Source organism: Osmia lignaria, chromosome 7 (genome assembly GCF_051020975.1).
Source record: "Osmia lignaria lignaria isolate PbOS001 chromosome 7, iyOsmLign1, whole genome shotgun sequence".
NCBI lineage: Eukaryota > Metazoa > Arthropoda > Insecta > Hymenoptera > Megachilidae > Osmia > Osmia lignaria.
In genome coordinates, this window is record NC_135038.1 from 4,833,006 (window position 1) to 4,858,221 (window position 25,216).

A 25,216-nucleotide genomic window follows, 5' to 3' on the forward strand; every position below is an offset into this window, starting at 1 on the left:
TCCAAGATACAGAGAACGATCGATCAGGGATTGATTACAGTCGCACGGAAATAGACAAACGTTCTACTTGTTCATATCCTTGTTCTCACCGCTTTGGAACAAGTAGGTGGACCAATATCCAAGATTGAATAGGATAAAGGTGGCGGGAAAAGCGATACGCGATACGTAATCGATCCTCGCTGTACCCTTAGCTCGACAATTGAACCATTTATTCGGTAGAACGGCTGAACAGCATCTCTCGATACGTGGAAGCGATGGTCGTTGAAAACGGCGAAAGTTTTGCGGTGGTATGGTTTGTTGCGCGGCAACCGCCGGTGGCGAGGGTGTCGCTCTGCGAGAGGTGGTGGGCGAAGGCGATGGCGTGGGTGACGGCGAGGGTGAGGATCTCGCAGGGCGTCTGCAGGTGTGTTGAGAGCTTCTCGGCGAATATCGACCGCTACCCTGGGCGTTGTGCAACGACGAGAACGAGGCCGACCTCGGCTGTGGGTGTCGGCCACGATAACGATGATGGTGATGCCGTCGCGTTGGTAACGGTTGATGCTGAGCCGGCGGGGGCGGTGGTGGTTGTTGCTGCGGCGGATGTTGTTGCACACCGGTCTGTTGCAGATTTGCCTGATGTTGATGCTGATGTTGATGTTGATGTTGATGTTGGTGATAGTGATAATATTGTCGACAATGGTACTGTTGTTGACGTGGACGCGTACGATGTTTCGTGTGAGCATGATGGGAATGGCCGCGAGCCACGTTCCTTGATGATCCGAGCGCTTCCTCGTCGACATTTACTCGTCCTCCTCCTCCTTCCGAAACAGGTACGTGGACCAGTACGCGAGGTTGAATATAGCGAATACGATAGGGAAGAAGATCCGTGAGATGACGTCGATGCGCTTGGACCTCGTCGGGAACTTGGACAGCCACGACCTGCAGCAGTTTTTTTTTCGTGGTTGCATATGTAATTCGCAGTGCTGCATCCTATCCACCGACATGGTATCCTCCGGCTGGCGGACCAGAGGTTTCTGAAAAAATGCCGACGACGTCGGGTCATTAGTCACCGTTCTATCTGTCTCTCAATTCTACCTTTTTCTTTTCTTTTTCATTTCAGATAACAACGCTTTTAGTCAACGAACGAGACCTACGAACGCTCAGAGATTTTCCACGAGTTTTCGTAAGCCAGCGTAAGTAACCGTTTTCAATTTCTACCTAATCGTTTCGATAGTTGGATCGTGAACGACAAATAAAAAGAACATTTAACACGTAAAGCTAAATGCGGTGCAATTTTTTCACAAAAGTGTTCAATATATATTCTGGCAATTCGAGTCGAACTTACACGTGCATGCTTGAACAGTATATCTTTACAAAACGTTGAGAAAAGAGGAAATCGATGCAACAAGTATCTTCTATGGATTTGCCCCTTTATGATTACGTATCAGCTCGTTCGATAAGTAATGTTACAATTATTTTAACAGAGATTTACAACATCATTTACACGTGAAAATGATATTACTTATAGAACGGTATGATTTAAAAAAAAAAAAATAAAAAAAGAAAGTCATGCAACGATGATAGTGGCGATATTAAGGTACGCGCACATCCAGCTTTGATCAACGATAATTTAAAAAGCTGATTCTTATTAGGATGTCAGGTAGTGGTATAAAATACGTAAAAGCCTAACGAATGTTGATTTCTTTTCGGATATTCGACGAGCCACTAATTAAACGAACATTGCAGAACAGTTGAAATATTTCTTCACTTTCGTGGATATAAAATAATCATTTGTGATAATAATTCACGTTACCTACGCGATGTAGCACGGCATTATAAAGATACAATGTATAATGCAACTTTCATTACCAATGGATACATTGCATATATAGTACAGGTATCTATTTAGAGTGAATAATTGTTTTACCGAACGCTGAAAGTCGTATTACCGAATGTAAGAGTAAATTAGATATAAAATACTGGACTTTAAATGAATTATTTACCTGTAGAGAATGTTGAAGTGGTCCATCATATCCGGTCTAGCGGTTTACAATAATAAAAATAAAATAATAGAATGAATGTACGTTATGCTTTCTATGTTCAGAATGTTTCAATGATTACACGTTTCAAGCAACTATTTCTTTTTTTGTTTTTAAATAAAAAAAGAATACGTTACGTTTCACGTTTATGTTTATAAACTATCTGCTAATGGAACAATTAACGTGTCAAATCAGTTGGAAGTGAATTGAATAATTGAACAGATAACTTCATTTCTCTAACACTTCTCGTTGGATACGATACAAGTTATTGTAAACGTGGCTTTTATCACTGACCAAAGATGAATGTTGTCAGGAGATTAATTTCTTTCTTACTCTTTGTCCTTATTACACACCATAGAAAAATCATTTGTAAGAGGTTGTGTAAGGTGGAGGTTCCATCATCTAACATGGGATACAAATAAATACATGATGAAAAGAAAATTGATTTAAATAACGTTATCATAATAGATAATAAAGAAATCAAAAGATAAAGGCAGAAACACAAATAAACGTAATAGTGATGAAGAAATATTTAGAATGTTAACAAAATATAGGAAAGACAAATAAGGAGGAAGATAAATGTGAACTGGTTAAACTGGTGTTGCTATCAAAATTAAAAAAATCAAAGTATACGTTATTTTTTCCTTTTCCTTACACTGAACATCAAAAGTGTAGATACCTAACTTTCTTTTTCAACATTTAATACCGGAGGTGCAATACACTTGATTAAAGGACAATGACGGACATTAGCGCGATTAAAAAAAGAAAAAGAAGAAAAAAAGTAGAGATACAGATAGGACAATGGGAGAAAAATGTTAACATTAATTAAGCGTTAGGACATAATTAGAGCAAAATACTAATGTTTCGAATATTGTTGGATACTGACCATAGCAAAATTCGACGAATTATCTGGTTCGATTTGATCAGAAGATGGATCGATCGACGATGATTGCTCCGTTTCAGACGGTGGATATTTTTTCTCTATATTATCGCTGTGCATATCGCTCCGCGACGCATAATTTACTAGGGCAAATTCGAGGAGAGCGCCGAACACGAAAGTCAAGCACACGCCTGTCCAAACATCGATAGCCTTTGTATAAGACACTGGCGGCAGTGAGGCATTTATTCCTGACGTCTGCGTAGCCATCGTCAACAGAGTTGTTACACCTGTTTTCATTATAAAACAAAATCAATACTGCTCGAATTAAGCTTCGAAAATTAAGGATCCCTTATTTGATCCGATATTACCTAACGAGACTCGAGCTGGTACGGCACTCTGATCGAGCCAGAACGATACCCAGGATACAATGACAAGCATGCAGCAAGGGATATAAATTTGGATAAGGTAGTAACTGAATTCCCTCTTGAACAGCAAGTCTACTTTGAGACAGCTGTACTCTCCTGCAAGAATCAATTTCTCGTTAATCCTTCTATCTAAATGAAGAAAGAAGAAATAGTGTACAGACCAGTATTTGTTTTGCTGTTACAATAGTCGGTAAGAAATTTTTCCAATGTGAATCGAGGCAGGTGTAAGTTCTTAACAACTTGTACAGGGTCTCCCTCTTTCCATATGAAAACTAAATCGTCAGTGGTCCAACCATCTGAAAGAAAAATATGTTATTCCTTTGCTGTAACTTTAGAATAATTAATAAATAAAATACTCACAACTTGCCATACGTAGGGAACATGTTTGCCGATCCAGGGGGTATAATTTTAAATTCATAGGACACGATAACGTCAATGATATTCTGTCAATTAAAATGTACTGTTAGAATTTGAACTGAACCTTTGGCTTGAATAAAATGAAAAAGAATCTTACCGTATACTGTATAGAACAGAACCATTTGGGAAAATACGAATGTACACGTTCGGCATAATAATGTTATGAAAATGACCCTCTTTCTCATTTGAAAAGAACAAATCTGGCATCCAAACGCGACTCGCATCCGTTAAAGTTAAATATTTCAGACGACCTGCAAACATGTAGAAAATATATTAAATACTTTTTCTAAGATAGCTCGTAAAGAAAAAGAAAAAATATTAAAATACACACCTGTGGTATCAACAAAACGTAGCCGTTCATCCAGCCATTGTTCCCGGAATGTTAACTGTACAGAGTATTCCTGCAGATAAAAAAAAAAGAGAAACCATTAATTTTACTGAATTCGAAGAAACGCAGGGGTTGCAAATAAACCAACCGGACGGAATGATTTTTATTTGGAAATTTCTAAAATGGCAAGTGAACTTAGGGGAATCTTTCCATCCCAAATGTGCATACGAATTTCAAATCAGAGGTAAGAAAGTGGAACTGAAAATATAATTGATTATATGAATAATTCATTTTGATAATAAGGCGAGTCTCTTTCTTACGTCAGATATGAAATTCCTCTATGCTTTGTTCTAATCGTGAAATGAATCTACGAAAATCATCGACAAGGGAGTTAAAGAAAATTAAATGCGGTCAAATGAAAATAAATTCATTATTTATGCATACTTGATGTCGGTGAGTTTTAATTAATCTTTAGAATTTCGTAACTTTACGTGTATTGTTATACTATTCTCTTTTGTTTTAAACAACAATGTTCCAATTTGTTTACTGACCTGATTAACGTTGTATATAAAATACTTTCTGAACAGAGGAATCGATACACTTGCACCATATTTACTTGATAAATTTTTTTTCCACAAAAATAATTGACTCGGTTTACGAGCTAATTAATAATTACCCCCGGTCGAGGTAGATTTGGTGAACGAAATATTACGGTTCGAAATGAATAATTAACGAGGTAAGAGACCAACCGAAACAAAATAGCAAGCTCGACTCAAAGGGGAAGATATCTGAAAGAAAAAAACGTAGGGCCGAATGAGAACGGTAAGCTGCATCAATAAACGTGAACGAGGTCAGTAATTGCGTAACATAGTCACTTTAAAGTCACCAAGCAATTTTTTTTTTTCTTCTCAAATATAATATACACCTTGGTATCAGCCAATTTTTCATGATAAAGTGAAATTATCCTGATAAATAGAGGCGATAAAAATGAAAAACAGAAGGTTCGCTAGGATGATGATCTATAATTAATTTTTAACGATTCTTATCCTAGATTCTTTGAATGTACTAATAAGATATCTCGTTCGATCCTTTAACGCTCTCGAAGCTTCAACGAAAGCCTCGTCCGAGTGTTCAATTTTCAAACGACGCTTTTCATAGAGAAAAACACGTGATATTCCAATTAGAATCTATCCATCTTGAACGCTGACGAGTCTTTTCTCTTCCACCTTAGACGAGAATAAAGGTTCGCGAAGATCGAGGCGAGGAAAGAAAAAAGAAAGAAAGAGAAGAAAAGAAAAAAAAAAAGATTAGCCTTGGATGTCGTTTTGGAGGTCGTAGGTAGTAAAGAGCACTTCTGCGACGACTAAAGGTCGTGGTGAATAATTTTTCTTCTTTTCTGACCATAGAGCGTTAAAGAATCAAGGCCGTGCGCGGATATCTTGCTGGAATGAAAATGTCTCGTTGCAAAGAATGGCTGAGAACATCGTAAGAAACACGGCAAACGAACAAACGAACAATGATGTTCAAGTATAGTTGTATCACATCGCGGGAAGCAAATATAGAGGAGGCATGCAGATACAAAGCAACATCGAAGCTAACTACTACGAAATCATTTTCGCTACCATTTGGCTTTCTACTAATTAATATACACAGCGATTCACATATTCGTTCAGAAAATAAAAAAATTTAATATTATTGTAATTGAATAATTGAGAGAGAAAAAAAAAAAAAACTTACAATCTTTCAGAAATTGTGTCTACTCACCCTGGGTATAGAATTCCATTTAAAAATAAAAAAAAAAAAAAGAAGAAATTCGAAAGAGCTCCTAGGGCTGAAATTGAATGTTCATTTATTGATTGATAAATATGACCGAACAAATATGTGAATGATTGCATATATCTAAAGAGATACATGTATGTATGTACATTGCAGTGGACAACGCATGCATCTTGGCTCACAGTTTCATCTTTCCCAGCTGGATTTGTCCACACATCGACGTCGTCCTGTTTCTTTTCTACTTGGAAGGGGCAAGTTAAAGGCAAGTGCTTCCAAACTTTCATTTCTTAATTATTATTATTTTAAATAATTTCTCATCTTTGATGACGAATCCTTAAGATCCTGGCAGCGCGTTACTTTCTCCAAGTTAATTAGAAAATTGCACCTATCCATTTCTTTCGACTCTTGCTTTTCTTCTATTTATTATAAAATTGATCGATTTAAAAAATGCATAATATATTGTTTACACGGCAATCGCCATACATTTATAGAGAATTTACTTAGGGTGTTCCATAAGACTCCTGTTCAACCCTCATTCAGATAATATTGGATCACTTTTCACCCAGCTTAATCGTTCTTCGAGGATTAAATTTTGATTAAAAGCAAAAATAAAAAAAATAAAAAAAAATGATTGATAACCAATAGTCAGATGGTTCATTTTAGAGGATTATTTTTAAGGTTTAATAAAGTGGTTGTTTGATATCAGAGGAATAGTTCAATTCTCTCTCCTCCTTCAGAGTTCATTGTTCAACAGCGTTCTCTCTTATAAAAAAGTAAACGTACAACGACATAAAGATTCTCGTTCATAAAACGATGCTTAATTATTCAAGATTCTTGATCGATTTCGTGTCACGAAAGTGGTATCTCGTACGTTCATTCAATTCATTCGCTTTCGCTTTCATGAATACATTACACGCAAGTAGTACGAGTCAGCTAATAATCCGACTCGTTGGCTAAACCTCGTATCAATCTAACTTCAACCCTTTGCCTTACGATTTCTTTGCTTTCTTGGATATTGTTACGATTTACCGCTGCACGCGATGGGTCATTTTTCGAGTAACGAGGAGACAATTATTAAGATTAGAAAAGAGAAATTAGGATTAGAAAAATTCAACTCGTCGAATATAAGGCAAGAGATTAATTTTCCATATCAAGAAATACTAGGGGTGTGGGGTACTCGAAAATTCGGGTCGGGTCAGTTTGTCCAGCACAAAAAGACGAGGTATAACTTCAAATAACATTCTAATTTTCCCTAATTAAACGCAGATAATTTTCGCTATCATAGACTGGAAGATATATCTCGTAGCCGCTTAAGTAAATGAGTGTATGCGTGTATATGATTTAAAAAACTGAAATTAATGAAGAAATTAGGGGAAGATGAAACGAAGATTAGAAGCAAAGGAGGATCGTCCCATTGAAACGAACGATACATACCGTGTCGTCCTTTTAAACCATACGAAATGTTCCTGCATGGAAAAAGTGATTGTTTTCTATGTATAATTACAATCAGTCTTACGACGAGCTAAAATATGAATGATTTCCCTTCCAATTTAAGCTTCATCATTCTTCGATTTATGAATAGTCAATGCAGGGATGATCTATCAAAGAGAAACGACTTGCCATTCATTCGATCAAATTAATATCCCCTAATAGCATTCGATTCGTAATCATTAGAGTCTGTTAATTACACAAACACGGCTAATCCTCGATTAACACAGTTAATTAATTTATTAAAAAAAAGGAAGATTAAAGTATAATAGAAACTGTGTTACACGAGGATTACCTGTGTCAAATATTTGGGTCACAGAGGGTTAATTAACCCTTAGCCTTAATTTCATGATAAATGAACGATATATGATAAGCTAGCAGTCATTTCGAAATCATGGTGAATGTTAAAATTTATTTATAATTTTATTCAAACTCTGAAAGTTTTGAAAATTTTGATAATATAGACACGATTCAGGGATGTACATATATAACATGCAACCTTAAAAGGGAAAATAATATAATGAAATATCTTTTCGTCGTTTATCGACAGCGTTCGATGGGATAAAATAAAAATAAAATCATGCTCCGTGACATATCGTGTTAAAGTAAGGACGCAAGATTGAATCGCGTATCAAAAGAGCACCGTCCACGTCTTGAACACGCGATGAGCTTGATTTTATCGTCATCAGCTTCAGAATGAACCGCGTGTTTGCGATGTTCTTGATGGCGAGCCAGTCATTTCGCTGGCCAACGATCTTATCGAGCTATTTTCCTTTCGGAGTCGAAAGTCATATATTTTCATACACGTCGAGAAAAGTATGTTCTGTACATTCGCGATCGAATCAGGCTTTCCCAGAGAACCCCCTCAGAAAAGAAAAAATCAATTAGAATCGATGAGACGACTAACGAATGATTCGTGATCAGATACCCAATTATCAGGTGACCATTGGTTATCAATTCCTTTCTCGTAATTATCGTCGATTGACAAATAGTTAGTTTAAATTGAAGAAAAACATACGAGAAAATGGGAACTAGAGGTGGAATAAAACGATCGTTTGAAACTTTCGTTTCTTCTAACGACAGTGAATGGCTTGCAACTTGCTGAATCTTGAAAAAAAAAAACAACCCCGACAGATGCATCCAAGTGTTCCTCAACGATTGCTCTCTGTCCAGCCTCTAGTAATCACACAGAAAACGAGGAATTAAGAACAATTGGAAAAGAAAAGGAAAACCTAGCGACGAGGGAGCGTTCGACTTTCGACTTCGATGGAAAAGGGGATGGAAAAGTGTGAAAGGAGATATTCGTTTAAACGTTCACGACTTTTCACTAGATATTTGTTTTCCTTTCGAAGCGAAGAGGAAATTCGCAAGGAGAAGTGTTTAATTCTCGCATGGTTAAAAAAGAAAATAAAAAGGAATTTCTGTTAATTGATCGGGGTGAAAGGAATACACTCTGCTGAAGCAAACTCGTTCAATTATGCACGGACAAAGAACATTGCAAAAAAAAACACCGAGAAACACCACGCAATCGCACACAGACATTCAATGTTATCAATCTCCAAATCAGAAGTATCAGCCTTTTCGTGTGAATTATCATCACGATCGAGTCGAAGGGTTCAACTGATAGAAGAAAGAAATGAGAAGAGAAACGAAGGAAAAAAGGAAGAAAGGGTCGAATGTATTTTCCTTAATTTCTGGAGAAAGAAAAATAAAACTGAAATTGAAACAATATTAACGTACAAAGGGAGCCTAGTACACACTTGGATACAATGTCTTGAATACGTCTGAACAGTTTTGAAACTTTCCGATAGGAATACAATAGATCGTTATACGTTGTCGTATGGCCAGATCTAATTTCTAAATCTTAGCCAAGTCTCTCTGTGTAGGGAATTATCAAGTTGTTGCATATCAAATGATGTTTCGAATTTGGTATGCAAAAATATTGATGAGCGTAAGAATTATTCATGGAAAATGAGACAGGATTCAGGGATCTATTCGAAGATAACCCCAGACGGTTTGCCAAAAATTAAATTGCCTGCGTATTATATTTATCACACTTTCTCGTTTCTCCCTCGTTTCATTTCAGAATTCAACCCAGAAGAATACCTTTCTTCGTTTCATTGAAAATGTGTCATAGATGGAATTGGCGTAACTAGGTAGAGATGAAAGTAGGCCTAGAAGATAGAAGTAAAAAAAAATAGGATTTCATTCCAGAGCCTCCCCCCCAGAAATTCATCAGGGTACCCTAGACAAAATTCCCATTGTACCCAAGTGTGTAACTGGCTCGATAGAGGATAGGTAATGAGAGAAAGATAGAGAAAGATAGAGAAATAGAACATATGCCGATCACGTATAATTAGAGAATGGTATACAACATGACAACGACATCGAGAAAAAAAAAAAAAATCAACGAGGTGCGACTGATAGCACATCCACTGTTTAGCACGCGACTGATGATCATTTTATATGTATGTATCGGGAAGCGTTTACATACCTACATACAGAGTGTTCTTTAATTAGAAAAAAGAATAAAGATTCAGAAGTAACAGAGTAGATCAGGAATGTACAGTACCGAGCACGGTAGCCTTTCCTAGGGAGGTTGCCCTAAATGTATAGAAATCTCTAGCCTCCCACACTTTCCCTAGGGAATGTAGCATTGCTCGATACTGTACATCGAGGCAATCGTTTGGAGTTATGATACATTGTAATGCAAAGATTGGTGTACTTAAATAAAAAAGAATTTATCAATATTATATTAATAACATGAGGGTCCTCAATGTTAATTGAGAAATTAAATAACATCTTTCCGTTATAAATAGGGATGAGTGGCGTATGAGTTTCATTCACAGGTATAGGCCTTTTTCCGCAATCCTCGCAGGAGTTATTCATTAATTATGTATTATATAATTAACCACGTAGTAAGTTTAAGGTTTTATATATTTTCTATTTGTACAGTCGTACATATGTATGTGCATACACGGTGTCGTGTTGTCGCCCTAGTTTGCCTACGTTACAGTGTATCATGTTACTCCGAAATTATTACCTAATTGCTATTGGGATGGATATTGATCATCCTTAATGAACATAGGTCGAAGATTTACCATTGTTCTTATATCTGGGTCACGACTGAACCGTCACCCAATCTAAGACCCATGATTTTGCAGTCTACTTGCCCCAGTGTCAATTTTTTAATTAATTTAAAATTTTGACCTATTCTGCAAATTCTGAACTCTTTTTTTTTTATTTCTTCTTCGAAACACCCTGTATATATGTATATGTATATATACACACACACGCACACGCGTAATACAAATACAAGTACAGACAAGTGCAAGTCTTACGGCATCATATACACGTGACGTTAATAGATATACACAATGTGTGGATAATACAGATTGTATAGGCCTTGTTCATGATTACTTATTATTGCACTCACCATGTAATAATCATCTATTTTGCTGATAGAGCGGAGAAAGATGTTGACGTTCACATTTGTCGGCCCCTCTAACACGTCGACCGGAACAGAACAAAACAAATCGATTAATTAAATCCAGTCACCGTGTGCCGAGATTTACATGGTTTTTTTCTTTTTTTTTTTTTTTTTTTTATAAACAATTCTTTTTTTTATCTTTCTGCTTGCTCATATTTCAATTGTCTGATTTAAAGGGAAATTGTGATTCAGGAAAACTTTTGGAAAAATTATCGCCCTATTTTTTTTTTATTATTATTATTTTGATTTCTTCCTTCGTGGTAATAATTTTGATGCGACGATCTCTTTTCCTCGTGAATTTTACGTTACGTTTTGGAGTTTGGATAGACGGATGACGATGGGGTTTTCTATGATTCTACAAGCTTTCAACGACATTCGCTTTAACCCTTTCAAGCGTGTGATTACAATTCAAATTTTTTTAATCGTCCAAGGGAATGTCGTTGTTAAGAAACCCATGACGATGGAATGATGCGGAAGTATCGAAGTGATTTCTAATGTGAACATTCAAACTGAGTTTCTCAGGATACAATCAATCACAAAGTGAACGTCGATTAATAATAATCACTTTCAATTCAATTACAAATACTACTAGTTTTATGTGTGCCACCCTTATTAAATTCCAACGATTTTTCTCCAATTTTTGCAATCTTAATGGTTCCTTTATTAACACATTATCTGATGAAAATATTTACTAAACAAGACAGAGAAAAATCGTGGAAAGTCGTTCGACGACGATTACAAAAGTGGAGAATATTCATTCACAATTCAATATTTCTGCTTTTTTTGTTTCGTTAATTAAGGCTTCGATGATGACCCTAAAGTTAAATTATTTCTAATATTAAAATTTTCGTTCCTGATGCGATTTAAAGAAGAATCGCGATTACGAGGCAGAGTGGCAACCATTGCACGAGTTGTTCGCGAAATCTCGAGATGTTTTACTAAGAAACAACAGATCTTGATCTTAATGGAGCTCTTTTCTCCTCTGCTTCGTCGGGTAATCGATAAAACGGGGAACATTGTGCAATTACTCGAGTCAGAGTGGATATTTTAAAGAGAGGATGATTTAGTAATTTGTGGGAAGAAGAAAATAAAAAGATACTCGAAGCTCGATACAAGAGAGATGTTTAATTAAGACAAGCGCGTTGGATAATTAGAATGAATTTTATGAAACACCCTCTTTATATGTAGATTTCACGACAAATCTCCTACCACTTTTCTTCAAAATAAAAATTAATTTTCAATCGATAGAAAGAAAAATATGTCAACAATGAATGGTTTGTTGTATAATTGAATGAGATGAAAATGATTCACTTCATTTTATTAAGCAGCTTCCAGACGGTGATAGCGAAAGACGAGGAAAACTTTCAACTTTTTCACTTGAAATAGTTAAAATATAATAAAAGAAGAATTATTATTTAACGAACCAGTGGAGTTATTAAAGTTTTTATCATTTTTATTCGTGCCAGCAATTGATTCGTTGCGACTAAATTCATTTCCCTTACAATTATTTTTCCTTCGTTTATATTTCACCCCATTTTAACGAACAGTTTCTTTAAACGACTTTAAATTGTACACAGATTTTGTACAACATGCTATTCATGCCCCGCTTCACTTTTAATCCCTTACACCACCATCGTTCTCCATTTTCCACGAGAGAAATCATATTTTTAATTCAGATTCCCTGCTGCTGTGTTACTACAGCAACGAAGAACGTTTTCTTGTTCCCGGAATTACTGTTAACATTAGGAGAAACATTTTTTCGACTGCCGGTTCGTAATTAATTAATTTTCCCCACGGCAGCGAGCACTATTCGATCCTAGATGAAATTTCTTAAAATTTTACAAAATTTCAAGAACGACCTAAAGTCTGTCAACTGTGATTAATATATACAGATAAAATGATCGAAAATGAAAAAGAAAAAAAGAAATAGAGAGAAAATAGAAGGAAACGGAAGAAAAGAATCGAATGGAAATAAACTAATCGATCTACACAGAGAAAAATTGATAATCACATGCGAGAAATGAAAGAAAGGAATATATCACTCACCCAGGTTGAACGGATCTCCCTGTTCGAAGGAACGCGAGAATATTCTCGGAATATTCGGCTTAAGCACGTAGAAGACGAAATTCGAGCAAAAACTACAAGTATATATATCTGTCGACATCACAATCACGATTATTGTAAAATAAAAAAAAGGGGGACAGGTGTTCGATCTAATCGTGAGCCAGCCGTAAGTCGAAATTAAAAAGCGTTGTAAGCCAGTTAAAAGTTAGTCTTGTATCGTATACACCCTTGCAAACAATAGACGTGTACGTGAATTTGTAAAAAAAAAAAAAAACATTAATATAAGGCCTTTGTAAATCCTGAAGAGAATCCCAATAGGACAACTGCAAAATATTAATTTTGCCAAGAAAATACTTCATCTCTAAAGAATAGAATTTTTCGTTAACCTAACTTCCCCACGAGTTTGATGAAAATAAAGTATGTTACAATAAATCAGAAGGAAATATACTATGATGTAACGCAGCAGCATGGAAGAAATGTATACCGAACAAAGAATCAACTTGAATGCAATATAAGGGATTAAAATATTAAATCAGCGGACGATTACTTTAAATAGAATCATGTGTGCGATAAATAAGAAAGGAGAATAAACGAATAAAACGAATAATGTAGAGTACCGAGCACGGTGGACATCCCTAAAGGAAAGGGTGTCCTTCCTCCTTGCTCGATACTGTACAATCGTATCTTTGTGTGTGGGTGTGTATGTAGTTCAGCCAGGAGGCGAACAGCCTAAACGTGGCAAAGAGTACGATTAAATAAAAAAAAAAAAAAAAAAAAAAAATAAAAAATAAAAAATAAATACGACAAATTCCATTAAATATCATCTACGACACAATAGCGTGTGAGCGATAGTATATGGTGTAATTTTATAATTACGATCAGCACGATGTCTATAAAATTATTTCCATAAAATACGTATGGGTTAATTATAATTATTCAAAGGAACATCGACCTCTCGTCGTGCTGTTCGCAAATTTCGAAAGTTTCTCTTAGGCATACAAAACATATGCTTAAATAGAACATACGATAGTATAGTGGAATTGAAAAAAAGTTATGATAGTGGGCCTTAAATACGCACGAGAGCCTGTTACAAAAGGGGAAAGAACAACACAAATAGGTAAAGAGAAAATTTTGTGTGTAACGTGTCCAAGTGTGCATCAATCATCGCGTTTCATAATCGTCACCATTTTTTCTCAATATTTGTACAACGTGGACTTGTGACAGAGACAAAGAACAGCTTTATAAAAGAGACTATAATAGCGAACAGTAACACAGGTGTTGTATATTAATCAAATATGTATGTATTATAATACAAACACACATACATATAGCGTGATGTTTCTTTCCACGTCTAGCTACTAATATTCTCGATACTAATCGAATACTTTCTCTCTAGATCACTAACGTTTCTATCCTCGGTTCAAGTACTTCGAATTTCAGAGGTTTTCAATCTATCCGATCGTGACAATTCGAATCCTGATTAATAATTACTAAAAAAAAGGTGAGAAATTTGTCTATCGTATCAACGCGTGTCTTTCAACGAAATTCCAAGTTTCTTAAATTTTTAAAAAGAAAATTAAGAAAACGAAGAAATCAAGATTCGAAGGGTGGAAATGAGAAATAATAAACCCAATTTTCAAGAGGCTTAAAAATTAGAATAAGAAACTGAAGTGACTTGTAAAAAATTTGTGAAGTATTAGTCGTACAAATTAGTCTTTTATCTTTGCTTTGAAGGTAATAAATTAATTTGTACACCTATTGTAAGAAAGACACACTGAACTTTAGAGAAAATTTGTCACCTCCAGTTCGAATAAAATGTGCAAATATTCGTATCTCGGATGAGAAAGACTAAAAGGTATCTGTGCGAATATCGGAGAAACGATCGAGTTGTAGAACAATCGTTCCGTTTATCTCGATTTCTTTTCATATCTCGGACGTTTTACTATGGCTAAAAAACGAAAACTATTCTCGATCTGTATTCGAATAATACATACAGATTGGTACAATTAAACGAACACTTATACAAAGTGTGGTGGGTAAGTAGGTGTTGTAGGCGTGTTGTTTGTGATTTCGGGGCATTTGGAGTTTTATTTTTTTTTTTTTTTTTTTAACTTACCATAGTAACGTCATCTATTTTTGAGATACTTCGAACAAATATGTTGACGCGGACAACCGCGGGCCCATCTAACATAGCAAACAGAATAAATAAAATTAATCAATCGTTGAGTAATATGAAACGCATCGATTTTTGGGTGTTTATGAGAGAAAAATAAACGGATGCTTCTCGATTAGTCGTAACAATGTAACATCTTTCTTTCGATAACGTTTCTAATATTCCTTGCAACGACGTTGATATACATTCTTTTATTATCGTTAGCCGTTCACGCTTTTCTGTATCCTTCGAAATACGTACGTCTTATCGTTCTCTTCGCTCGATTTGCATAAACGAAGAAAAATGGTGTGATCGATAAAAATAAAAAGATTCACAGAAGACTGGTTTCGTCTGGTGGTGTCAAGTGAAAAATCGTGAATTCAAATAAATAAGAATAGTTATGATACCCTGTTTAACAGAGTCTCGAAGGTAATGGATCATTTATCGAGATCATAATAGATGCGCACAGTTCGACAAGTTAGAAAAGATCTTTATTCAATTACTTTCCCGAACTTTCGCTGCTTTTAAATCGAATCGAAACGACGTGGAATTGATGGGTGAAATGGCGCGTTGAAACTTGTTTGATGGAAGAAAGAATCGACTCCTTTCTAACTTGTTGAGCCGTATATAATCAATGGAAATATATAGCGAGTTTAAGAATGATTTTTTCATTGTAATAATAGTCTAGTTTCTCGTGTATAATCCTTTTCGATTCATCGCGTATAACGAGGCAGGTTCCTCTAATTGTTATTTTACGAATCAAACGACCAAACTAATAATCAAAAAGCAAACTAGTGAAACAATGTACACAGATACGAAAAGCATCGAAAGAATACAAAATGAATAAAAAGAAGAAAAAAATAGAAGAAAATAATAGCAACCATATACTCAACAATATACAAAATTCTAACGATCGTTAAAGCGTTGTTTCAAACGTGTTGAGACAACAAAGCGTCACGCAGTGATAAATACCGTGATCGATTTAATTGGATCGAGTAGAGCTGTGGGAAAATTATTCTGTCATCTTGAAGAATAATCGAATTTTTCAATAGACGTGTCCTATTTCGAATTCTAGTATTAGTTCCTCATTTTAAATTTACGCAAAACACTAATGAATCGTAGAAGATTAATATATCATTATTAATGGGTAATTGATTGATTGGTATAATCGTTGTTTAAACGAGCCAGGCGTATCGTCCTGAGCCATACAGAGTGTCTGCGTAACATTCCGCCCTACATGAACCAGGACAAGACGTCAGACACGTTAATATTGCCTAATGATTGTTTTTAAAAAAATGGAAAAAAGATATCCTTCTTAGGTTGCTTCATAGCTTTCAATTGGTTCGATCCAACTGGGATTAAGTTCTGCTTAAAGCACGAACAATTAAACTGTTTCTTTTGAAAACGTGAATGTGTCCATAGAACGTAGATTCGGAGTGGTTTATACTCTTCCCAGGGGGGTAAAAATTGGTAAAGGGAACGGAGACGTGGGTAGCCGTCTGCCCACCAAAGGGTTAATCTACTTAAACGTTTAACGTGAGCTTCAGAAATGACGATAAGTAGCTTAGTTTGCACGATTGCTGGAATTAACGTGATAAAAATTGTATAGAAGCTTGTTAAATCAGATCAAAGTAAAACGGATAACGATCAGTGGTAAGTTTGGAAAATTTCAAGGGTAAAATCTTGAGAGAAAATATCAGAGAAACCGTGTTTCCTAAAAAAAAAAAAAAAAAAACCAGCACACCAGTAGAACGACACTCAAACCACTATCGCAATCAGCATTTTAATGAAACTCATTTGTGCATAGGAAAAATCGTTAAATCATCAAGCATTAGAAGAAACTAACGGGATGAAATCGGACGAAACCTATGAGAATCGACCGCCAATAATCCTCTCCTCTTTTCTTTGTTTCTCTTTCAATTTATACAGCCCCCCCTCATTATCACCTTTCAAACCAGAATTCTTTCTCTTCCTTTTCATTATTATTTTCATCCCCTTCCCAATTTGTTCTCTTCGTCCCTCTGCAACGTCTGTGCTTCCTACGTAGCATATATGTATACATATATGTATATGTATATAAACTGTGTATGTACATAGGTGAAGAACATAGAAGCTATAATGCCACATGCCTGTAATCTATTTGCTAGAATGCTAATTATCGTGTGAGATTAATTGGATAATCTAAATTAAGGGTATAGTCAATGTAATACATAGATGAAAGGAAAGTAAGTAATAAACTTGTGGTCTGATAGTGTGTGTGTGACAAGGGAGGAGATTAACACAGTAGACGAATCGATGGGAATAAGACAGAATAAGACTGTTTTTGTTCATTATTTTTCAGAATCTACGACAGGGGTCCAGTGAACAGTGTTTCCAGATCAAAGGTATTTCATTGTTGAATCGTATTTAATGATTCTTACATGAGATAAGAGATTGGTGAGAAGATTGCTTTTTTAAAATTCTTTTTAATTAATTTCCAATTAAAAATCTATTGGAAATTCAATAATTGGGGTTCTTCCGAGTATTTTCGACGTTGTGCACTGATTTAAATCTCTACTACTACTTGTAAAAAAGAATAGTAGAAACAATCGTCGCGACTTTTCATTTTTGGAAATGAAATTGGACCAATTAAAAGTTCAAGCAATCTTCTGAATATTTTTTTCTTGAAAGGACCATTGTTTGAAGGAAGAATCAATAAATACGAGCCTCGGGCAGAGACCCCGTACGCATTTGTTCCTCGATGAATTTTCATTGAAAATCAGATTAAAATAGAGATATTTGCATAAAAATACGTGTTTACCTAAACGATCGCGATACAGCCTGTAACGAATTTATTGTTATAATCAGCGTACGATTCTCCTTCGTTGTTTTTCATAGAAATTCCAATTGACTCTGGTATCACTGAGAGAAATAGTGTTGATATAATATTAGGTTGTTGCATATCGAATGGGCAATTTCGGAGCATAGAAAATCTGACGCGATTTCGTGACACAAAAATATTCATGGCACCTCTTTTTTTTTTTTTTTTTTTTTTTTTTTTTTTTTCAAAAAATAAACTTGACGCCCTTCGAAATCACCTCAGAATCTCTGCGCACGGAAGATCGATAATTTGATAAGAAACAATCTAATATAATCTAATGAAGGTAACGGAGAAAAGGGACAAGATGCTAGCCTGCTGCCATTTGCTGTTTCGTTGCCGTTCTCGTATTGGGTGCTCAGGCCATTTTCTTACCGAGGCTCTAAAACCTACTATTGCGCCTACTTTATCTTGCAAGCAACAGAAAAATAAAGGAAACAGTACCGGCCAAGAGAGAAATGGCATTGCACCGCGTTAAAGATTGGTTTTGATTGGTTTTAATGTATACTTACCATCTTGATGTCACTAATTGTCGCAATGCTTCGCACAAACAGGTTTACCCGGACAATGGCCGGCCCATCTAAGGGCAAAAACAACAGAGGCCCTTTTTAGTCAGTCAATCTTTGTCGTGTCTTACAATACTCTACTGGAATAGTATTTTTTTTGTTTTTTGTTTGTTCTTTCGTTTTATAGAATTGTCGTCTCGAGCTATTCGATCGCCTAAAGCTCGATCAACGGCCGTATTCTTATTTCTGGGGGAAAAGGGGGAGGGGTGGAAATTATTCAGGGTACAAATTTGGGACAGAACCGTTTCGTTCCTAATTCGATATTAAAATGTAAAGTGTGAACAATCTTCTCCACTAATGTGAATTATTACGGGTTACGTTTGGATAGACAACACACATGTGAACACACAACGATCCGTCTTTGCTTTGCCACAAACTATTATTGACTCTCTGGATGTGCTCTCGGAAGACGATATTTCATTTTGTGTGTAGGTCTAACGAGAAAATAATAATAATAAAAAAAAAAGAACAGTTCTAAAAGCAAACTCGAAAGCTACAGGCAAAAGTGCTGTGATCAAAGGGTTCAAGAGACCAAAAGAGACGTGGCAATCGGGTTTCAACATTGATAAACACACATCTTTTCTTTTAGATAATACATATTGTATATGTATATATAAGTGGACAGAATTTCACCATATTATTATTCCCCCCTTCTTCGTCAAAAATAATAATAGTATTAATATCACAACCGAGCGTCAAGTGTGTTAAGTTTCAAATCAATAATCGTGTGGAAATTTTGTTCGAAAGAACAAAGATTATCTTGTTCATTATATCAAATAATTTGCTCTTCGAGCAAGACGACTGGTTAATTAGCATGAAAAAAAAGAAAAAGAAAGAAAAAGTTTCGATTCTCATAAGCGGAAACGAGGTATCTGGTTTACGTTTCTAATCAGGAATGCCTCTGCAGTGGTAAATTAGTGTGACCCAAAAAAAAATTAATGTACAAACACGTTCCCTGTTAGCTAAGAGAAAGAGCAACTGCTGAGAATGCTTGGTGTCACGAACAACATAAAGCTGCAGGCGGTACAAAGTCGACTGTAATTATCGATGATATATGTATACATTTTTCCTTCTCTCTCTGACCTATCAAACAATAGGAAAAGGAATTCGTGGTCCAATTCTTTCTTTTTTTTTTTTCTTGCCCTCTGACAATCTTCATTCTGCACAGTTTCGTACAGAACATACAGGTGTATCACAGACAAGATCTACGTTGAACAGGTATCACCGTTCGAACGTCAATTTATTATTTAACATACGCGACGTATTGTATATTTATATTCAGCAGATATGCTTGAATTAAAATTTGCAATCGACAAAGAATACTGTAGATTTTCATCGAAAGTAAAAAATTGTAATAGAAATAAGCAAAATATAAAACAGTCCCACATTAACGTCAGCGCTAAGTAGTTCCGGTAACGGATAAGTCAGACGCATTCTTGGAGAACGCTTGAAAAGAAAAAGAATCATTTCAAATCTACGCACACGGAAACAAACGATGCATAATTGTAATAACTAACATCTCACACGACATATTCACAGAGAAACATACAAGAAATAAATTACAAACTCGATATCGAAGAAACGAAATGATTGTTTCGATATACGAATACGTGTTTGAAGTTTTAACTATCAAACAGCTTCATACAAAGCAAGAAAATAAAGAAACGAAGTAAAAGAAACCTTTGCTTCCAATCGAACTGGCATCATCCTACTTTATATCCTCAGCAAGGTAGCATCATCCCCCTCTTACCTCTTAATTCCCTTTTCAAGCATCCTTGTGTCTTCGACAGAACGCTTTACGTATACCATACACTTGCAATCTTTTTGCAATAATCACACGAATTTTTACAATTATTCTACACTCTTCTTGTTCCTTTTCAAGCGGAAGCTGTACCATGCTGCAAACTCTAGATACGCGTTAACCGGTGCAAGTACAATCATTTTCAATGGTATTCAAATGAAATTTGAAGCTGGACGAAAATTTGATAGGTAAAATTTCATTATTTTTCTCGTCACTTTTAAATATTTAAAAGTTTGGATAATTAGATTCTTTCGAAAGGTAAATAGATTTATATCATGAAAGTTTTCAACCGGAGATAACAAATTTATAATTATTTTCATGCTGCAAATTTTACACGTTAATCCCTTTAAAAAGAATCGAATTATCCAAACGTTGAAGACAAAAGCGAGGGAAATATTTAACTTTCGACTAGCTTGAAATTATCGAGAATGATTTGAAAATTGTTTTCTGAAAAAACTGAATAAAATTTCTCGACCAATTAACGCGCAAAGAATTTCCTCCTCCGATCAATCTCGAAAGATACTTTCCGTCGTGTCTACACAAGCTTTCAAGAGAACTTGAAACGACCCAGATACAAGTCATCGTCTCTTGAAATATTGTTCGAAAATTTCATCGGGCGACGGTGAAGAAAAATCGAAGCAATATCGCAAAAGTAGAAGAATTGCATCGAGAAAGTTTCGAACAGTCTAAGAAATCCTCCTCTCGGGAAGAAGAAACAGAAATAGCCGGATTAGACGATCAACGTGCACAGTATCAATGGTGAAAATATTCGGAAAATTTCTGTGATAAATAACACAGGGGAACACCTGTGCATCCGTTTCACGAAACAAAAGTGTTCTTCATTGTTTTTGCCAACATTCTATCGTCACGAGACGACAGGAAAGCGTACCAGATAGTCGTATCGACAAAAATCGTCTTGAATCAGCACGCATTTTCGTCTCGGATCCGCTTCGAATGCCTGAAATTTATCGGCATTTTGCCAATCGACCGAATATGTACCATCTTCTTTCGCTTTCTCAACATATGTTCCCTCGACGCGAGATAATTCAACCCTTCTTCAAATTTCTAAATTTACCTTCATTGATATAGTATTCCAGGCTTCTTATATATCAAATATACTGTTTTCTCTTGTATACTTAAGATTACCAAAATGATTTTGCTTTATTTCTACAATTTCTTCAAATTTAATCAAGGATTACATCAATTTTCAAATAATTGGATTCATAATCTGAAAAAGGGTTGAACAGCGCTTCCTTAGATTCCGGTTTAAACGCCTCGTGGTGTGATCGAAGATCATCATTCTTCGTGGTCGAAAATTGAAACGCATATCCGATTCTCGACATCAAAATAAAATATAATCTTGTTTCGAGTTAAGATTTCTTAACAAACGTATCCCGAACACTCGCGTCTTTTTTTAAATAACTTTCTAAATCGATCGACCAATACGCAAGTGTTAGTTTAAATATTATTCGAATGCGAAATATTCTCTTTAAATTTAGAAAAAAAAAATAAATAAATAAAAAAAGAAAAAATCGCAAAGATTTCACGAATTTCGAGCTAGGTTCGAAACTCGTTCGTAATTATACCCGACTCGTTACGACGCGTTGGTAATAATTGGTCGATTTGGTAAGGAGGGCTGGAAGGAATAATGGACGTAAGAAGAATATTGGTATATTCACCTGTTGCATTCTCTCCACTGGGCCGGATACGGGCGTCGTATCGTCCTGGTCCTAAAATGGTGTCCAACACTTGCTTCTCCTTTTCCCGGTAGTTCACCGTCGGTTGCTGCGCACATCTGTAATCAGATACGATGCTCTCCGAATTATCAATATTCAAAATTCAAAATTAATTTTCGGTAGAAAACCAGCATAACTATGTAGGTATTGACGAGAAGAGTTTAATATGTACAGGTTATACGCACCTTGATGGATGTAGCAAGATTGTTAGTAACACCAATAACTTCAATACTCCAGGCCACATTGCGGCAGCCTGCAATGCAAAAATAAACGAATTATTATAATAATAACAAATTACAATTACGAGATTGAAAAGAAAAAGCATTTTACAAGTAATTTATTCCATGTTCCTGGATCTCGACGTTGTCCGACAACGCGCGAACCTGTACTACTTGCCGATCGTCTGACCACACGCTGACCTACTCTACTGCGGAACATAACCAACCACAAAATGAAGCCTCATCCGTTTTTCCCTTTTCTCGTTCATTATTTTCTGAGGCAAAATGTTACGTATCGAAATCGCGAATATTTTCCACGTATTTCAATACTAAACACTTTCAGGTAGAGATCACGGAAATAAATTCATACCCACGCGACGCGGTTACTTTATTCGCTACTATTAACCTCGAATATTCACAAAGAAAGGAAAAAAGAGAGGAATAAAATAATATCGAAGGAGAAACGATAACATCGTTCTTTATCGTTCAAAGGGTTAAATGAAAATTGCGCTTGTAATGAACGCGCGAACGATTGCTAATTGGATAGCCGGATTCGATTTCTTCGATTCCGTGTAAATTAGAACGCGCGTTCGATTACCAGTGATCGATCGACGCCGCGATTCGTCCAACACAATTACCTCGATTGATAATTAACCGATGCAAGAGGCGTCCAAGAGAGGATAAAGCTTTTGAACGCTTGTATTAAAGTGTTCCCCTCCCTATAAATACGAAACAACAAAATATATCTAATTAAGATACTTATGAATGTGTCAACTTAACTTGGGGATATCAAAACGAAATGATTAATAAGTTCCGGTCAGATTAGGTTATATTTTTACTAAGCTGTTGCAACAAATGTGTTCACTGTCTAGTAAATAAATACATTTTTTATATTCAGTTGATACTTTTACTACAACATGTACTTATTGTTATCTGTCGGTCGGGGAACAAGTAAATAGAACGTTCGATTGAATAGCACAATATCGTGTGTTCCATTTAATTACTCGAGATGTTAAAAGAGATAGCAGGATGCGAAAAGTAAATAATTGTTGTAAACGGATAGTTGTCCGAATTAGGTCAACATCGTTTTACATATACATATATGTATGTATACGTGAGAGAAACGTGTTTGTCTTCCTCGTTTCTCGAGAACGGTTAATTTCTTTATCAAACAAATTCTGGATGTACGAAAGCGTTTTTAAGTAATTGCTTTCCCTTCCGTATGTAAACGCGTCCATCTGGCGTTAATTTTAATCAAGCAAAGTACGATGAGAGTTCGATCATGCAGTTCGATGGTAAAACAGATTGTTTCCCGTGAACCTCTGTCAAAAAGGCGCGACAAAAAAGATATTACGAAGAGCCATCTGTTTCTTTCGTTCGGTGTGAAAATTTAGAAAACACTCTTGTTTAATTATTTCGCGCCGAATACAAAACACACGATGGAATAATTCTTTGATAGCAATGATAAGCGTCTGTTAGATTCGAATAAACAGGTATATCGGGTAAATAAATTGATCGCAAGTTTATGGTGGGAAAAATAAAACTGATGGTTTGCAACAACTAGGTAACCAACTTTCATGTTGAAGTCAAGGGATCCATAGCTGTGTTACGCACGATCCCCACCACCAAGCTTCATCTCTTTTCGCTATTCTATCCTCTCCTATCCGCATCCCCCTTTTACTTTAACGTTCGATCTGTTGATTTCTATCAATCATTTCATACGTCCCACGAACCGACTCTAATTTCCACGATTTTCCTATCGATTATCGTTCAATTCTAGCCTAGACTATGCTCTCGCCCCCGGACAGAACCTACTCGAAATTTGATGTTTCACGCTAGTCTAATCGCATCGAATTCATCAATTAATCCGTCACATATTTAACTTGTAACTAAGAAGAAATTTCGTTTCGAACATATTTCCAGTATACAATGTTTCGAGGATTTGATACGTGGGTGGTGGCTCAACCGTTGACGTACATTAACTACTCGAAAGCATTTGAAATGGATGTTGCTCAATATATTACATATAGACTAAGCGAAACGATTGAAAAATAAAAATAATATGTATCTTTACCTGGAGAAGCTAATAATCTTAGGCGATGAGGGTTCCGTGATGTAGTGATACTGGCATGGCGCTCTCCGGTACGACACTGGAACTGTACTCGACTCGTGAAGTGTCCTACCTCGGAAGGTTCGTCTCCTGGACTGCCACCGTTCAGAAAGCCACATACACTCACACCTACTACCTGGTTGCTGGCACGCTATTGATCCTGGCCCAGACACCCGCCGACCCACGCAGACGCTTAGCGTTGCCGCGTCGCTTTAGCAACATGACGTCATTCGACTTCCCAAACCCCCGTAACCAAACGACGACGACGACGACGAACTACCTCTATGCATCGTCGTCCCTCCTTTTTCTTCCCTCTTTTCGTACAGGTTACCACCGCTAGCGCCACCAGCTTTTGCTCATCGTGTACCATCAACCACCCGATTTACTTCTTTGCTTACAAATATATACATGTATATATATACGTATATACATATTGCAATTTTGTACTGTGTATGAATAAAGTCGCATCGACATGTTACCTTTCAAACAGGATTCATATATTTTATTTATGAATCTTTCTCGTTCGTTTGAAAAGAATATCTACGCGTTGCTGTAATTCAATTTAATTCCTAATTATGCCGTTTCAATTCTGATTCGTATAGGATTTTGACTGTTTTAGATTTTCTGGCTAATTCTCTCGTTCACGATTCTGATTCTTTGTCCATTCTAAAGACGTATGACTTCTTGAAGAATTCATTTTCAATCTACGACATAAACAATACTTCGATGAACGTTTTTATTATTGTCATCCTTGAGTCGTGTTATGCAAATGAATATATCGTACAGGCTATAAAAATGTCTTTCAAAAAAAAAAGTAAGCAGTTTTTGTTTTTTAATCTTTTTCGCTATTATTATTATATAATTACAATTACTATATGTAAGATGCTAAT

General features: G+C 35.8%; 1 protein-coding gene across 13 annotated transcripts; it reads right to left on the reverse strand.

The window, feature by feature from the left end:
- Positions 1-628: 628 nt before the first annotated feature.
- Positions 629-25,173, reverse strand: GluClalpha (glycine receptor alpha 1). Of its 13 annotated transcripts, XM_076688926.1 has the most exons (13): positions 24,806-25,114; positions 24,291-24,714; positions 22,184-22,251; positions 21,942-22,057; positions 18,408-18,475; positions 4,072-4,141; positions 3,838-3,991; positions 3,684-3,766; positions 3,485-3,619; positions 3,267-3,419; positions 2,905-3,185; positions 1,983-2,018; positions 629-1,013 (listed from the first exon to the last, which is right to left on the reverse strand). In XM_076688926.1, the coding sequence occupies exons 3-13, from the start codon at positions 22,240-22,242 to the stop codon at positions 780-782; spliced, it is 1,389 nt and encodes a 462-aa protein (XP_076545041.1). In that variant the 5' UTR covers positions 22,243-22,251; positions 24,291-24,714; positions 24,806-25,114; the 3' UTR covers positions 629-779. The 13 variants fall into 13 exon arrangements, with proteins under 13 accessions (XP_076545041.1, XP_034191508.1, XP_034191507.1 ...); XM_034335617.2 differs by lacking the exon at positions 18,408-18,475 and adding an exon at positions 10,769-10,836 and having other exon boundaries at positions 24,291-25,173; XM_034335616.2 differs by lacking the exon at positions 18,408-18,475 and adding an exon at positions 15,003-15,070 and having other exon boundaries at positions 24,291-25,173.
- Between the last annotated feature and the right edge of the window lie 43 nt (positions 25,174-25,216).

Excerpts from the sequence above, each read along its gene's own strand:
- GluClalpha (XM_034335617.2), bottom strand. The coding sequence starts at position 22,242 with ATGTGGCCTGGAGTATTGAAGTTATTGGTGTTACTAACAATCTTGCTA. Across the intron at positions 4,142-10,768 it reads AAATAGATGATTATTACATG|GAATACTCTGTACAGTTAAC; the intron begins GTGAGTGCAATA and ends TTTTATCTGCAG. Across the intron at positions 3,992-4,071 it reads ACGTTTTGTTGATACCACAG|GTCGTCTGAAATATTTAACT; the intron begins GTGTGTATTTTA and ends ACATGTTTGCAG.